Below are 15,802 nucleotides of genomic sequence, written 5' to 3'. Positions count from 1 at the left end.
TTAATATAATAATAACATACTTGATAAAAATTCACAAAGGAATATAAAAAAGATAGTGTATTCCGACCTTACACTCTACCTAAAGTATATTTAATATAAAATTAAGGTTTAATTAATTTCACGGAATACTTGTCGTCTTTCACCACCAACATATATCAAGTAATTGTATCGTCCATCAATGTTAGGACAAATAAGAAGAATGTATTGTTTTTGTCTCCAAAATACATTGAAATTGTTTCAATGTTTTTTGAGTTTTTTTTAAACTATTAGTACGTAGGAAACTCGAAAACTTACGTACATGATAATTAAAATATAATTTTTTTAAAATCGAAATACTTTTCTATGTTCTTGACTAGTTGACTCACAAAAAAAAAAAAAAAAAAAAACCGGGAACTTTGATTATTCCTGAGATGAACCGGTGGGTGCCGGTTCATTTTTTGTTTTATAAAACCGGGTTCTCATTTCTACACTATATATATAGGAGCACTTGCAGTTAATTCTCCATTGTCTACTCCGGCGATAGTCTACCGGCGGCGAGTGGAAGCTGTCTTTCTCACTATTTCTACTGGTAATTTCATATTTTCAGCTTACTATGAAGCTTTTTGAGGTTTTAATTTGAAAATTGTCGAACTATTTATTGAGGTTTACAGCCTTTAGTTGATTTTAATCCTGGAATTGATACTAGTATTGAGCTTTGGGTTTTTGATTTCGATCCGGCACCGGTGTGCTATCGGTTATTTTGCTAGGTCATCGTGCAACCGGAATTTTATTTATTTTGCGTGATTATATTTGATTTTGTGGCTGCTGCAAGAGAATTTATTTATGTTTTATTTAATAGTATTGTTATTGTGTGGAAATAAGCTGTATTCACTGATAGAGACCAAAAGAAACTTTTTTTCTTTGACTAAGATTATATTTATTGTTTGAATAATATTTTTGAGAAAGATATGTTATTAATTTTATAGTTCTAAAAGTTCCTATACACATTTAACTATTTATTTTCAGTCAAAAATCAACCATAGTTATGTATGAACACTAAAGCATACACATCTCTCCATTGACCCACTCAAAAATCTTCATTTAGTTTTTTATAAACACTTTGTGCTATTCAGAAGTTTTCCAGACCAACTATCTCCTTAAGTTGAAAAGTATTAACTTTGCTGAAAACTGTTTGCTTCAAACTCACTAAGGTATTCTAATATGTGATTCTTTCTATAGTTTGTTGCTAAGAATCTTGGTGTGATATAAGAACTAAAGGGTGGCAGAAAAGTATAAACAGATTTAGTATTGTTTTAAGGTGTTATTTTCTTGAGTTATTTACAGACGAGTTGCTTCCTTATCATTTTATAGGCATCTTTAATTTAATGGGTCGTTTCAAATATTGAGTTTTTTCAACTCCTTGTTTTGAAATGCTATGATAAACTTCTTTTGGTAGTTCCCATGTACTTATCACAAGAGTTCTCTTGTTTCCCCTTCTTCTTTCTGTGCATTTCTTTCCTGCTAAACTGTATATGAAAGTGGTGGTGATTTTCCTTTATGGGTGTTGTGCATACAGACTTGTAATCATGGCTAGGAAGATGCTAATTGATGGGGAGTTGAGCAAACCTGGTGAAGAAGAAGCGCACTATGACTTTGATTTATTCGTAATAGGTGCTGGAAGTGGTGGGGTTCGAGCTAGTCGGTTTTCAGCCCAATATGGAGCTAAGGTATATAGTACTTCTGCAATTTGTTTATGATTCAAATTATTTCAATTTAATGTGTCCAGCTGTTAGTTCGAAGCAATGGACTGGAGTTCTTGGGATCTTTCTGTTCAACTGTAGCTTTAAGGTCGCTTGAAAGGGATAAATTTCCATTAGTTTTGTTGATGGATATGACAAGTGAGATATGCAGCAAAGCTAGTAAAAGTTTGTTCCTGCTTTCATTTATTGGTCTTAGCGTCTTTGTGATTACATGAAGAGTGAATTTCCATTCACGTTGTTGAACAACATTGACAAGCTGAATAAGTACTGATGCCAAAATGTCTTGTCCTCTTATTTGTTGGTTGAGTTGGTCTCTTCTAGAATGGTTAGACTGGATAGTTAGTGTCCATTTTGTAAGTCATGATTATTCTATCCAGGTGGTATTTTAAGCTTTTCTTTGCGGAACTCATTTTAACAGAGCTTTAAAACTAGAATGATCTAGTCATGGACAGGTAGATGGTGAAACCATTATAATAAAATATTGATAAATATAGGATATAGCATCTTTAGAATCTTATTACATTCTGATGGCTTTATGTCCTGAGTACCATTAACTGAAGCAACATGCTTGGTTACAAATTTTGAGGTTTTTGTTTTCTCTCTTTCTCAATGGTTGCATTTCCTGCTGGGATATGTCATCACATTATGATGAAACATGTTTCTGTTGTTCCGTGACTTGTTCTTATCACTCTTATTTACTTATCTTCTATTAATCCTTGAATAAGAACCCATTCAATTTTCCTTTACACAATAATTTATATTGATTTTGAAGGTTGCAATCTGTGAGCTTCCATTTGATCCTATCGGCTCTGAAGTTAGTGGGGGAGTTGGTGGAACGTGAGTTCATATTACTTCTCTTACAACCTTTTCAGTTGCAGACTAATTTAATGTTTATGGTTTCACTTGTGTTGATTTATGACTACAATTGAAAATGGACTCTCTCTTGAAGTCCCATAACCTGTCAATAATAAAGATTGCTCTTCATTTAAAAACATATCATGCGGTAGAAACATTTTTGTATGTGCTTATACTATTTCAGTTTTATGCATATTAGATGACAGAAGCTCAATGTAAATCCTGTTTTTACAGGTGTGTTCTTCGTGGTTGTGTTCCTAAAAAGATTTTGGTGTATGGAGCAGCCTATGGGCCAGAATTGGAGGTGAAACTTTGCACCTACGAGATATTTTTGCTTACAGAACTATCTATTTCTATTGTTCCGCCATTACCTTAGTTTGAGAACACAACAGTAAAGTGTAATGGATACAAGTTATTTGGTCCTCTGATGCTTCTGGGTGACCTGCAGGATGCAAGGAATTATGGATGGGAAGTGAATGAGAAAGTCAATTTCAACTGGAAGAAGCTTTTGCATAAAAAGGTAGTTCAAACTTCTTTTAGAAATATAATTTTGTATGAGAGGGACTGAGCTGCCGCCGCCGCCAACATACCCAGTATATTCCCACAATTGGGGTCTGGGGAGGGTGGGTGTATGCAGACCTTACCGTTACCTTTAAACTGAGCCAGTACTCATCTAAGAATTCTATTCTATGACTTGTCATTTCTCTGAGGATGTACAATGGAAATAATTGTGGAGAGTTTGATCTCATATAGACAAGAAATTTTAAAAGTTCATTTTGATTGAAGCATCAACATCTTATGGAAAATGAAACACAGAGTATGATAGCTTTGATATGGTATTCACTGTCGGGCCTAATCTGTGGACACCCTCTCAAACTAATATATTTTATATGCAGAAACAGAAATGTCCACCTTTTCACTAGCCCCTGTGTTTTTCCTTTGAGTGACAATTTAAATTCGAAGAGACAAATTTTGCTAATGTTGTGTTTCAAACTTGCAGACTGAGGAGATTGTACGGTTAAATGGGATCTATAAGAGGCTACTTTCAAATGCAGGAGTTAAACTCTTTGAAGGTGAGGGAAGGGTGGTAGGTCCAAATGAAGTTGAGTTAATTCAACTGGATGGCACCAAGATAAGCTATTCGGCAAAGCACATTCTAATTGCAACTGGTAGTAGGGCTCATCGTCCAGACATTCCAGGACAGGTGAATCAGATTCAGCTAAAATTTCATAATTATTGCGACTTGGTTAAATGGAGCTTAAATTTCGGTGGTTCTGCTTCCTGTCATGTTCATTACATCAATAAGAACTTGAATCTAGAATCTGTGTGGGATAACTTTTGTTGGATGTTTAACAATGTGATTGATGATCATCTTGTCCCCTTCCTGGGCACCTTTCTCCCTCGTTTCTCTTCCATTTGTTTCCTTTAGAAAGAGCCAATAGTTTCTCTTATATCTTTTCTCTTTGCTGATTGCATAATCTTGTTCCCTTCTTTTCCTTTGGTTTTCTTGTTGCGTCTCATTTTCTCTTCTCTATGTCGTTTACCTTTTTCTTTCTTAATTGTGTACCTTATGTTGTGCAAATAGGAGCTAGCCATAACTTCAGATGAGGCCTTGAGCTTGGAAGAGTTACCAAAGCGTGCTGTGATACTTGGTGGAGGGTATGTGCATATCCATATCTTTGTTTTATTGAGTTCGTTTACACTGATGAATTAGGATGTGAACTAGTTTTTTTTACTACAGGTATATTGCTGTTGAGTTTGCTTCTATATGGCGAGGAATGGGTTCAACAGTGGATCTATGTTTCAGAAAGGAACTCCCACTGAGGTGAAAATGTGTCTTGTTATACATCATCTTTATTCTATTTTTCTAAAGAGGGGAAGTGGTTTCTTGTCGAAGTGAGACACTACAATTCACAGAAAATCGAGTAAAGAAGGTCTATTTTCCCAAGTAGTTAGTCAGTCAGACCAACTATTCTCTTCTCAAAGGAATAGAGAGTCTTTTCAGTAGTCTCCACTGCTGCAGTCGCTGCTCTTGAGTTGTGTAAATCAAAATTTAAAAGAGAGTTCTATTCTAGTGCTAGTGGTTATAAGTTTGTGACACCTCATGCGACGTTATAATATTACCAAATTGAAATTGCAGAGGTTTTGATGATGAAATGCGAGCTGTAGTTGCAAGAAATCTAGAAGGCAGAGGAATCACTATGCATCCTTGCACGACATTGACTAAGGTACTCTATTTCCCATAGCTGTATGGAGACTGAACACTTGTTTTTTAGGTGTAGTTCCACAGAGGGAATTATTAATTTTTTCCCCATTTACCTAAGGTTTTGGTCATCACCAATTACTGTTTGATATGACTGGAATCATTAAAAGAGAAATTAAATCATCTTCTTTATCCAGTTTGAAAGGGACTGGGGAGAATATGGTTTGGTTTGATTGGTTATTCTGCAATTTATCTTCAAATGGCACTACCTATCCTCTAGCTACACCCCCACCCCTACCCTAAAGGAAAAAGTAGGTGTTGTCTATCCTCCTATGTTATGTTCTTCTACTCCTTTTACCTGAAGAAAACACAGTCTTACCATTGATTATTTTTGCTATGCCTATATTGCATATTTCGAGTAATTGCATCTACATATTTGCTACTTCTAACTGCAATTTAATATCTCAGCTTGAAAAAACAGAAGGTGGCATCAAAGTGCACACAGACCATGGTGAAGTGATATTGGCAGATGTTGTGCTCGTTGCAACTGGTAATTTTACATTATGTATATAGTCAATACTCAATAGAGAAACTGAAGTCAGGTTACTAAGTCTACTGGGTTGGGCAATTTATTTATTTTTGGCTGTCCAAGTATCTTCTCCTTAATTCTCATGAGTTAAACTTGCAGTCCAATACAACTGGAAGTTCCTCCTATTCTTCTCTCTGTTGCCAATGTAGTGAACCATTTTCTAATTACTTCAGTGCTTTTGTGTCTCTTAACCAGCAACGCCCTTTCCCCCTCTTTTTTTTGAAATTCCCTATCTTTGTTTGAGTGGTCTTAAGAAGCTCAATACTATGTATTGCAGGTCGTCTCCCTAACACAAAAAGGTTGAATCTGGATGCTGTTGGTGTCGAGCTTGACAACATGAAAGCAGTGAAGGTTAGTAACAAGTGCTTTATCCTATTATATGAGTTTCTTGATTTATCTTATTCATGAAAATTTTGGAGATGATGATTGTTGGTGCATTGTGGGTTTCTTAGATGTGGCCTGCATCTTCTTTACAAATGTGATGCTGTATTGAGCATTAAATTTGAATGTGAATTTCCTTTTTGAAAATTTTAATGACGTAAGGTCATCTATTGAATGTATTATGATGAATGAGATCCGTTGAGGCAGTTGCAGGACTTTAGAGTTAACTGAATACAAAAATGTGAAGTGTCTAGTGTGGGTGGTTTATTAAACTGGGTTACTTTAGATCTTGTATGTTAATATGCATCCCCTTCAGCCCGTCTGGCAGTCTACCACACACATTGAAGAGTCTAAAACAAAGGGAAAAGTTGCATTATGAGTCCTCAAATGCTCTTCCTTTTTTTCCAGTATATGAAATTCTAACTGTTGGCTTTCAATGCTAGTCAGTATGCATGGTTTATGTGGTTTCTTAATTTCTTGCTTCTAAATTGTTCTAATATTCAGTAATTCTACCAATTTCAAAAAAAATAAAATTGTTCTAATATTCAGTACTAACTTAAGTTAATGACAAATGCTTTTTCTTTTTGTTATCAAGAACAATTATTTTCTATTCTCATTAAGGCTGTGGAATTTTTTTCAGTATCCAATCTGTATACTAAAAGAGACCTTACAGAAAAGAGAAAGGGAGTCGAGAACTTGCCCATAATGTGTTTTTTTTAGCAAATAACACCCAAACATCTAACAGGAATATTGTGGGTGCACCAAAAATTTACTAGAAATAGAAGACATGCCCTCATCTATTCAAATCATTTTTCACACTTTTGAAGGCTCTCCTATTCCTTTCTCTCCAAGATACCTAAAGAGTTAATGGAGCTACATGCCTACATCCATGCTTTGCATCTTTTTTCTTTTGAGGGGTCAGTTGAACACCATATTCTTGACTAATTGCCCACTATATTTTGGTAGACTCAAGAGTGTCCACCCCAATGATTACCAACTTCAAAGTGTAGCAAAAAGTAATTGACGTCTTCAGCACGTTTTCACATGTATAAGAATGCACCCCCACCACTTCCAACCAAGTGAAAAAACATACCTTCCTTGGAGCTCTGTATATCTGTACTTGTTAAAATTGCGTAAATAATCAAACATCGATCGACCTATTATCCTTAGATCAGGAATACTCAGATAAGGAGGATACGATTTCGTTAATTTTCTTAATAGCATCAGTGTAATAAACATCTTATGTGTCATTTTGTATTTAATATTGCCTTTTATTGATAACCTTGTTTAGCAAATTGCTGTAATTCCAAGCAACGTAAATATTATTCATGATGTTGTCTTGAGAGAGACTCCCTAATGTTTGTTTCAGGTGGATGAGTACTCTCGCACCAATATACCCAGCATTTGGGCCATTGGTGATGTCACCAATCGAATGAATCTTACTCCTGTTGCTTTGATGGAAGGAACCTGTTTTGCGGTAACTTCTTCTTATGCTTGTTTACTGCCAATAGAATTATTTATTTGTCCTTAACTTGGATTGCTGGATTCACTATGGTTGCTTTGTTGTCATCTCCTGAAAGATAATTGCCTACTTATGTTGTGCTTCATGTCTGCAGAAAACTGTTTTCGGTGGAAAGCCTACCAAGCCTGACTACTCACATATCCCATGTGCTGTGTTCTGGTACGTCTTTGATATACCTTCTCGATTGCTTATTTTCTTGTTATTGTGACCTATTTGTAACGCTTCATCCCAAATAGCTTGTCCTAGTCCTTAACGAACTGTAGGTCAGTTCCTAAATGTCATCCTTTATTAGTATAGTTTGAAACTAGTGGAATCAATTTGAGAAAGATCTCCCAATATATAGTTGTTTGGACTTACCAAGTCTCTTTTAGGAAGTACAATTTTTACAACTGTCAATAAAGAGCTGACTTCTAGTGGAGAAAACATGACAACAAAGAAATTGATTACTTGAATTCTATCTCATAAGACAGCTGATGGAACCATTCTCCAGAGAAATTGGGACTTTTTGAGTTCAATCTCATAGAAAAGCCGATGTCAACATTTTGTGAAGTTTTTTAGGACAGCAGCAGAAGCAGGTACTTCTCGGAAATCAATTATGTTTAGACTGTCACACATTGGCTGAGGGAATAGCAGGTAGTTTTACAGATGATTTTGGAGAATACTCACTTCCTGAGCTAGTTTTGGGGGTTGAGTTAGGCCTAAGGTCCATTTTCTTGCTATCATAACTATATCAGATCAATCCCTGTTGTGTTTCCCAATGTTGGACCCCAAGTTATGTTATCCACATCCTAGATATCCAGTACAAAGCATTGATGGTGTTGGAGTGTCCCACTTGGATTGAGGATATGAACTGTAGTCTGGGGGTTGAGTTAGGCCTAAGGTCCATTTTCTTGCTATCATAACAATATCAGACCAATCCCTGTTGTGTTTCCCAATGTTGGACCCCAAGTTATGTTATCCACATCCTAGATATCCAGTACCAAGCATTGATGGTGTTGAAGTGTCCCACGTGGATTGAGTATATGAACTGTAGTCTCTTTATATCTTGGACGGTCCTTAACTCTTGAGTTAGCTTTTGGAGTTGAGTTGGACCCAAGTTGATGTCAATTGATGAAAACTAGACAATGAAGTTGACGATTTTATGAAGTGTGGGGGTGAATTGCTTAAGTGATACCAAATTATCTAGAGATGCAAATTGTCAATAAAAACCATTAGTGGCAGTTACTTTAGCTCTGTAGTGTGGATGGGTGCTTTTTTTTTATCAGTTCTCATTTTCTTATCAAACTTCTGAAATTAATTGCTTTGATGTTGTGAAGTAAGCCCATACCTGGTAGAAAGTATTTCTTTGAGGTTAATCACATGATTAATATCTTGTTTGAAATTTTTGGTTGAAATGAATAACACGTATATTATTTTTGCTGGACAGCATTCCGCCTCTCTCTGTTGTGGGGTTCAGCGAAGAACAGGCCACAGAGCAAGTAAATGGAGAAGTTTCAGTTTACACATCATCATTCAATCCAATGAAGAACACTATTTCTGGGTACCAACCAAATTACTTTTTGATTTGTTGTCAGTAGGTTGCCCCTAAATGTGTACCCAATAGTACAGCTAATTCTTCTTTACCTGGCTCGTAAATCAATTCACTGGCCCTCCATGATTCTTGTGTGTGCACGTAAGCTTAAGCTACAATGGAGGGGAGATTTTTCTTTTCTCCATCTTTTTATTTGTTCAAAATGTTTCCAATATCAGCATATATGATGAGTACTGGATATTTGATGATTACTGATTTCTTGTATGTAGCATTCCTGTGATTGAGCGACTGCGGTGTTTAATCTTGGAGTCATGTTATGTATTGATTCTTGAGCAGTTTTTCGTATTTACGAATTGATCACACCAATAAAAAGTAGAATTGTGGCAACTAATTCACAACATTCATACTGTAACAGACGAACAGAGAAGTCAGTAATGAAGCTTCTTGTTGATGCCCAGACGGATAAAGTTTTAGGGGCATCCATGTGCGGTCCAGATGCACCTGAAATCATGCAGGCATGTATTTTCTGCTTCAGCGCTGCGTATAATTTGCTTGTACACTTGCCTTTTCTATGTTTGTGTTAATTTTAACCTTTTATATTGCCTCTTCACGAGTGCTATAATGAGATTCTCAACTGTGAATAATTTGAGTATTATGCCATGTAGTTGGTGCATCTGAGTCTTAAAGGCAGAATATGACTGCTCCAACTAATTTTCAGCATCTTTGAGGGTGGCATCCTTGTTGTTGCATAATAATGTTTAACAGCCTCCATCATTAAGCGTCTCTCAAGCAATGTCTCTCCTGAAATCCAATTTCCATTTTAAGTTTCATTATTCACACGTCTTTACTGAATGCCTTATTTCAATTTTGGACATTGTGTATCACTGCCTTTGTCATCTTTGTAGGCAATTTCATTTTATATGCATTTCGTGTAAGACTTCATTCTCCTCCGCATCCTTCTTGTCCCATAGGTATGATAATCCTCACCCTTGAAACCCCCCTACTCAGGAGTCCCAACAATGGTTTTCCCAACTTTGCTTCCTGACACCAACCTCTAGAACCTCATGGTTACAGGTGGTAGGCCCTTAATATTAGATTATCCCTCACTTGACATCATTCTTCCCTGCATTTTTACTTCCCAGAACGCACAATTTTAGCTATGCTTAGCTACCCTTCCTCCAGCTGTTGGCCCCCAAAAGGGAACATAAAATCTCCAGCGTTTTTTCTCCCCAAATTTAATTTGAGTAAACAAAATAATGAATTGAGTAACAATAATAATGTCTTCTTCCTGGATGACAGATTAGCTTTAAAATTTTCATTCTTAGTGCCCCTCGTGAATTTCTTCCTTCTACCATCATTCTAAGGTTTCTACATCATGATCATGATTGATAAAATTTCTTCGTTCCTCCAACACAGGGCATTGCCGTTGCACTTAAGTGTGGAGCAACCAAGGAGCAGTTTGACAGTACGGTAAGTCTTACGTTACTTTTACAATTTCTTCCTAAAATGCCAAGTACTAAGAGAATTGCAGTAAGACGAAACAGAGTGAATACTTGATTTCATAGATTCCGTCCACGGATAAATTTGGGATATGCTTTTGTGAATAGTATTTGTTACATTTTCCAAAAAAAAAAAAAAAAGGAAGAAAGAAAACCTACTCCATAGAATGATTACCCTATAGGCTGAATCCTCAACTCCTCATCACTAAAGAATGGTGACATAGAAGATCTTATAGTGAGTTGATTCTTGTTTTTGTTTTGGTTTTGGTTTTCTGCTTTCTCTAACCAAGATATATGTATATATATCGTATTTCATTTATTTTCCTTATTTATTACCCCAGGTGGGAATACATCCTTCTGCCGCAGAAGAGTTTGTGACCATGCGTTCAGAGTCGAGGCGCATTTCTTCGAACAAACCAAAGACAAACCTCTGAGGAACCAAAGATGTGATAAAACTATACTACCACATTAAAAAAGGGTGATTTCATGAGGAAAAAAAGAACACCTACATTCAGTATTTACAACCCCTCTTCATAGTATTAGCTACATGGTGCGATTTGTTTTTGTGGTTTTGAACACGGATCAACAGGGAAATGTTGGCAATAGTAATATCTGCATGTTGAATAAAAAGTAGCTTGGGTCGTTTGATAATTGTACTAGCAGCAAGCTTCAAGCAGTGATTTGGTTTTGATATTGTACTCCCCAATCTGAGTTGAGTGTCTTTCGGAAAGTCTCTCTACCTCCACGAGGTAGTGTACACTTCACCCTCAACAGGTCCTAGTTGTGAGAATGTTGTTATTGTACTTGCCTTTTCAATTTGTTTGTCTTAGTTTTACTCGACACGGAATAGAAGATTTTTCAATCATAAAGATATGTTTGATGTACCAAAATGTACTTCAAACGTAACATAATCTACAGCTTTAGCATCGGTATAATCTTTGATACTCATGAAAATCATTTTTTATCGTCTTTGTGAACTTTTGTCCCAAATTTTCACGTATACAATTTACCTCCGGTCTATCTATCTTCAAAGGTGAAGAATCAAAAGTAGAAAACTAAGCTTGCATTATCTTTTTGCCTTGACAAACATCACAAGTTATGAATCCATGGCCTTCACAATAAGGACACTTCATTCCTTCATCTATCCATTCCATAAACTGCAACACATTCCAATATAAGTTTCTCAACCAAATACTTGAAGAATTATATATTGCTATAAAAAAAGTAAAGTTATGGTAAAAAGCTTTCAGAGTCCTCTAACCTGTTCCTCAATGTTTGGTTCACCAGTCCCATCACATTCTGCACAAAACACATTTACCCTCAAATGTTTGACAATAATCCTTCATGCTCTTCAATACTTGGTACTAATTAAGATGCAAAGACAAGAGAAGGGACAGAATATATACCCATGCATAATACACGACCCTCTCCACGACAAGTAATACACTTCGTGGTGGTACTGCCACTAGTAGTCTCTGCTGGTTTCTTACTTGCAGAAAGTCTGGAAGGTTCTTCCCATCGGTTCTCTCCGAGGAGAAAGACTCGATGGTGTGAAACCTCAGTTTCAGATACACCATCTTCTTTGACAATTGTCTGCTGAACTTCCTCTATTTCCATGATAGATGCAATTGGTGCACCATTTGCACTAGTCTGAGGTGGAAAGAACAACATCAGGTTAGAGTAAACTAAACTAATCGAGATTACTTATGTTTTATCTAGGATGAATCTGAATTACAACTGACATTGGAAACCCACACTAATGATATCATTGTAATGAAAGTGTTCCAAATTTAATACTTGTGGTCAGTGCCTCAGCCATTTCAAAACTTCAGGGGGCACACCCCAAATGTCCTTAAATTAGCAGACAGTTTGTTAGCAGGAGAGATTCACTATCAAGTATAATACACGTCCAAATTTTCATAACCAACTTTTGGAATGGGCAATGTCAATGGCATTACAATTAACTACAGTGGGGGAAAAACGAGGTTCAACCGGTCCCAAATAATGGTTAATTCCATGCAGATATGATTTGTCAAAGGCAACTAATGGATCTGTTTTATTACCTTCCTTGATAGAAAAATGCATAATTTAAGTCATAAAGACTTATAATATGACCATGCAACTACTGAAATTTCATTTTTCCTATTCCTTGATTTATATCATATTAGGAGTTTGTAATACGTATCTCTTTCCAAGATTCTCTATGAATGACATATCAAGAAACAATGGTGAAACAGTCTCATGGAAGAAAGCACTCATACAAGACCAGATAGGGCCACAGCTTCTATTCTGGAATGATGTCAGATAAACCTCTTCACTAAAAGTTTTTTTGTTAAAAAGAAAAACAGCAAAGGTAAACCAAACATCTGCTATGAATAACAGGTTCAAGTTCGAAATTTGTAGGGAGAGCAAGATATCACTATTGACAAAAGGGATAACACACCTTAGCTTCAGTTCCATCTGGTTGTTTGGGATTTTCCTTCACTCTGTCAATATTTTGTACCATATATAATTTTTCAAGAAGTTCAGACGTCATAATGCCATCTTCTCGTAAATCAGATGAAGCCTGCTCAGATGGATAACAGAGAAATATGAATCATCTGTATTTTACCCACAGCAAAGACAAACATAATATGAGACTTTCCTGTTTACAAATTGGAAACAAACCTGCCAAGTTTTCACAGCACGCTCAGTCCCACTAGAGAAGCTGGAGAATTCCATATCTTCCTCACCACAATAAAAGCCCAATTTTAACAATTGTTCCTGAAAAGGGCAAATGGAGGGGTGTATTTAAGTAGAAGTATATAGACCCACTAAGGAGAGAAAACTGCAAAAGTAAAAATGCAAATCCAGAACTAATCAATGCAAATGAACCATTACATATGTGCTTATGTGATCCAACACAATCCAAGTTTCCGGCAAGTGCATGAAGTTCACAACACACAGGGATAAAGGAAGTCTGAATTTACACAGTTTTCTGTTATCACTAATTTATTCAGCTAAGAGATAAACACAACTACAAAAACGTTACTCCAAAACAGGAAGTCAGGTATTCTGTGCCACATCCATGATACCTCAGTAAAATTAGCTTGATTGACCAAAATACTGGAGCAAGAGAGCTATAACAATACCAATAAGGGAAGTGACCGTCATATAATATTAAACTCTTTGGTGCTGATGTATACTTGGGACAATAACACTTTTCATGCTTCAAGCTATCTACTAACTAAGCTCATTTTTTCGTCATAATATCCTGGGTACTCTTGGACTACTTGGTGACAATGGTACAAGGACTACCAGTCTGTTCATGTTGGAAGGAAACTTGTCACGTGAAGATCACGTGACAGACAAGCTCTGCTGACGGAAGAAGAAATTGCAAGTATAGAGTAAATGAACAATTGGGTTCAAATTTACAGGTTGACCCATAATAGGTTTTCAGCAGCTGTACCAAGAACAATTTCTTGCAAATCTCTTATCAAAATTCATTACTCAGTTTCCACGTAGTTTTCATTACTTCCAGATTCTCAGCGAGTTCTTTTAAGATCACATTTTATTTTGGTACTGTCTTTAAATTGAAAACTTCATCAAGTTATGTCATGCATCTGGTATATGTCAAAATACAAAATAGAAAACAAAGAATCAATCAAACAAGCAGGAGAGTTGATTTAACCAAGTTAATGTGATAAAAAGACATGGTGACTCTAAGTTAGCAGACCTGCAGCAGTCGAACTTCATCTCCTTCAGATCCCTTTTTCAAAGTCCGCTTCTTCTTGGCTTTGTTACCCTCTCCTTCTGACTCTTTAGGAACTTCCCTGATCACCTTCTCTTGTTGTGGTGCTTCCTTGACAACAACCTCATTTTGCTTTGCTGCTTCTAAAACTAATGGCAACGCAATCGATCCAGTTTCTGCAATCACAGTTACATTCTTTCCCCCCTCCCCCTCCTTCAGCAGCTAGAAAACCAAAAAAGAAACATAAACATAAAAATAAGGTTTTCATGTATGCACTAGTTATAGAACTGTTCAAAAACTTCTAATACCAATTTACCATAAAAGAAAAAGCTTACCAATGAATAGAATTTTTTATTTTTATTTGTGTTTGTTTCCTTAAATTCTCAAAGCAAAAGTAACAAATTTACCAGCATCTGTGAATCAAGAAAACAAATCAAAAGCAAATTACCTAAAGATAATCATTTACTAATCTCAGAAACTCATGAACTTGTAAAACTTTAATTTAAAGAAAGGGAAACATTTTCCAAGCTGAATTTCTAAAAGTATATAAGAGAAGAATATCAAAAGCCTCGAAAGCATAAATTTTGATACGAATGAGGTGAATTCAGTAAACATGATCACACGTTCAAAGAGTATACTTAGCAATTTAGGCATTCACATTTTAATCAAACAATGATAGACTAGTGAGCCTACTCTCATCTGTTCCGACTCCGAACTACGAAAAACAATCACTTTTCCAGTGTTGTTGTTGCTACTAGAAGCCCTTGTTATTGTCAGTTAAAACCAAAAATTCAGCTCAATACTGAATAATCAATTCAACTGAAGCTCAAACTGCGATTAGGAAAACCGATTAATAAGAAACTAAACTAAATCAGGCGTAATAATCCAAATCAAATTATACACAAATTTGATGATTTCACTTCATTTCCATTTTTAGGGTATTTAGTTAGTACGCACAAGTCAATCAACAATTTGTTCTTCCCAAATTCAAATAGATCCGTCATCCATATACCCCACCTGCAATAACTTAGCAATATTAGCTACCGTCTCCGTTACAGAAGTAGCTTCTGGAAGAAGCGAATCCCTACTACTCTCAAGCTCCTTAACACGAAGCTGTAACTCCCGAATTTGAACCAACAAAGCTTCTCGCTCCGTTTCCCACCTTCTCTCTTCTCTTAACCACCGTTGCTCCTCCCTCAACCACCGCTGCTCCTCCCTTAACCACCGCGACTCCTCCCGTTCCGGCGAACCACTGTAGCAAACGTGAGATACAGAGAAGGATGCCGAGGAGTTTTTTAGAGAGAAGAATTTAGGTGTGTAAGTGTTGTTGTTATGGAGATTTGAGGTGAAGATATGGAAACTCAGTGGTAGTGAAGACGCCATGGATGTGAAAACTGTTAACAGATTTTTTTTGTTCAGTTTTAACGGTTTTTATTTATTTATATGAAAAAACTAATTTGAGATATTTTTAGCTGGCGGGAAGCTAAACAGTGCATTATGCTATAATGCCCCGATTTATTTCAAATTATATGTCGTGTTTCTTTATTATGCATTCATTATAGAAATGACTATTTTAGTCTTATTTATATCTAAAGGTGATGTAAATCGCACTTGATAAACTCTGAAGGTAATGTAAATTGCTCTAGATAAGCCCTATGCGACAAGCTCGACTCAGAAGATATTTAAAGGGAATCGATCCTGGCTCATCAATAGGGATAATCATCCTTCAAACCAATTGAGTCATTCCAAATAA

The 15,802-nt window shown here is 36.1% G+C and overlaps 2 protein-coding genes across 3 annotated transcripts; one reads left to right on the top strand and one right to left on the bottom strand.

Annotated features, from left to right (window-relative positions):
• The first annotated feature begins 417 nt into the window (after positions 1-417).
• Positions 418-11,188, top strand: LOC125870387 (glutathione reductase, chloroplastic). 2 transcript variants are annotated; one of them, XM_049550811.1, is made up of 17 exons: positions 418-568; positions 1,556-1,706; positions 2,512-2,576; positions 2,829-2,898; positions 3,043-3,114; positions 3,595-3,798; positions 4,180-4,253; positions 4,336-4,419; positions 4,735-4,822; positions 5,266-5,347; positions 5,664-5,737; positions 7,137-7,244; positions 7,384-7,448; positions 8,716-8,829; positions 9,236-9,335; positions 10,237-10,290; positions 10,661-11,188. In XM_049550811.1, the coding sequence occupies exons 2-17, from the start codon at positions 1,566-1,568 to the stop codon at positions 10,751-10,753; spliced, it is 1,488 nt and encodes a 495-aa protein (XP_049406768.1). In that variant the 5' UTR covers positions 418-568; positions 1,556-1,565; the 3' UTR covers positions 10,754-11,188. The 2 variants fall into 2 exon arrangements, with proteins under 2 accessions (XP_049406768.1, XP_049406769.1); XM_049550812.1 differs by lacking the exon at positions 418-568 and adding an exon at positions 1,051-1,190.
• On the bottom strand, positions 10,631-15,479 carry LOC125870392 (protein disulfide isomerase pTAC5, chloroplastic). Its single transcript, XM_049550818.1, has 7 exons — positions 15,067-15,479; positions 14,035-14,271; positions 12,987-13,082; positions 12,763-12,885; positions 11,726-11,969; positions 11,581-11,618; positions 10,631-11,476 (listed from the first exon to the last, which is right to left on the bottom strand). The coding sequence occupies exons 1-7, from the start codon at positions 15,430-15,432 to the stop codon at positions 11,375-11,377; spliced, it is 1,206 nt and encodes a 401-aa protein (XP_049406775.1). The 5' UTR covers positions 15,433-15,479; the 3' UTR covers positions 10,631-11,374.
• Positions 15,480-15,802: the final 323 nt, after the last annotated feature.

This window comes from Solanum stenotomum, chromosome 7 (assembly GCF_019186545.1).
Source record: "Solanum stenotomum isolate F172 chromosome 7, ASM1918654v1, whole genome shotgun sequence".
Taxonomy (NCBI): Eukaryota; Viridiplantae; Streptophyta; class Magnoliopsida; order Solanales; family Solanaceae; genus Solanum; species Solanum stenotomum.
Note: the sequence above shows the minus strand (reverse complement) of the source record. Positions and strands in the feature narration are given on the sequence as shown.

What these genes read in the sequence shown, in the direction of transcription:
- LOC125870387 (XM_049550811.1), top strand. Translation starts at nt 1,566, where the DNA reads ATGGCTAGGAAGATGCTAATTGATGGGGAGTTGAGCAAACCTGGTGAA. An exon ending in ATGCACCTGAAATCATGCAG is followed by an intron (nt 9,336 to 10,236) that starts GCATGTATTTTC and finishes CCTCCAACACAG; the next exon opens with GGCATTGCCGTTGCACTTAA. An exon ending in AGGAGCAGTTTGACAGTACG is followed by an intron (nt 10,291 to 10,660) that starts GTAAGTCTTACG and finishes TTATTACCCCAG; the next exon opens with GTGGGAATACATCCTTCTGC.
- LOC125870392 (XM_049550818.1), bottom strand. Translation starts at nt 15,432, where the DNA reads ATGGCGTCTTCACTACCACTGAGTTTCCATATCTTCACCTCAAATCTC. An exon ending in ATATTGCTAAGTTATTGCAG is followed by an intron (nt 14,272 to 15,066) that starts GTGGGGTATATG and finishes TTGGTTTTCTAG; the next exon opens with CTGCTGAAGGAGGGGGAGGG. An exon ending in GGGTCGTGTATTATGCATGG is followed by an intron (nt 11,619 to 11,725) that starts GTATATATTCTG and finishes TGTTTTGTGCAG; the next exon opens with AATGTGATGGGACTGGTGAA.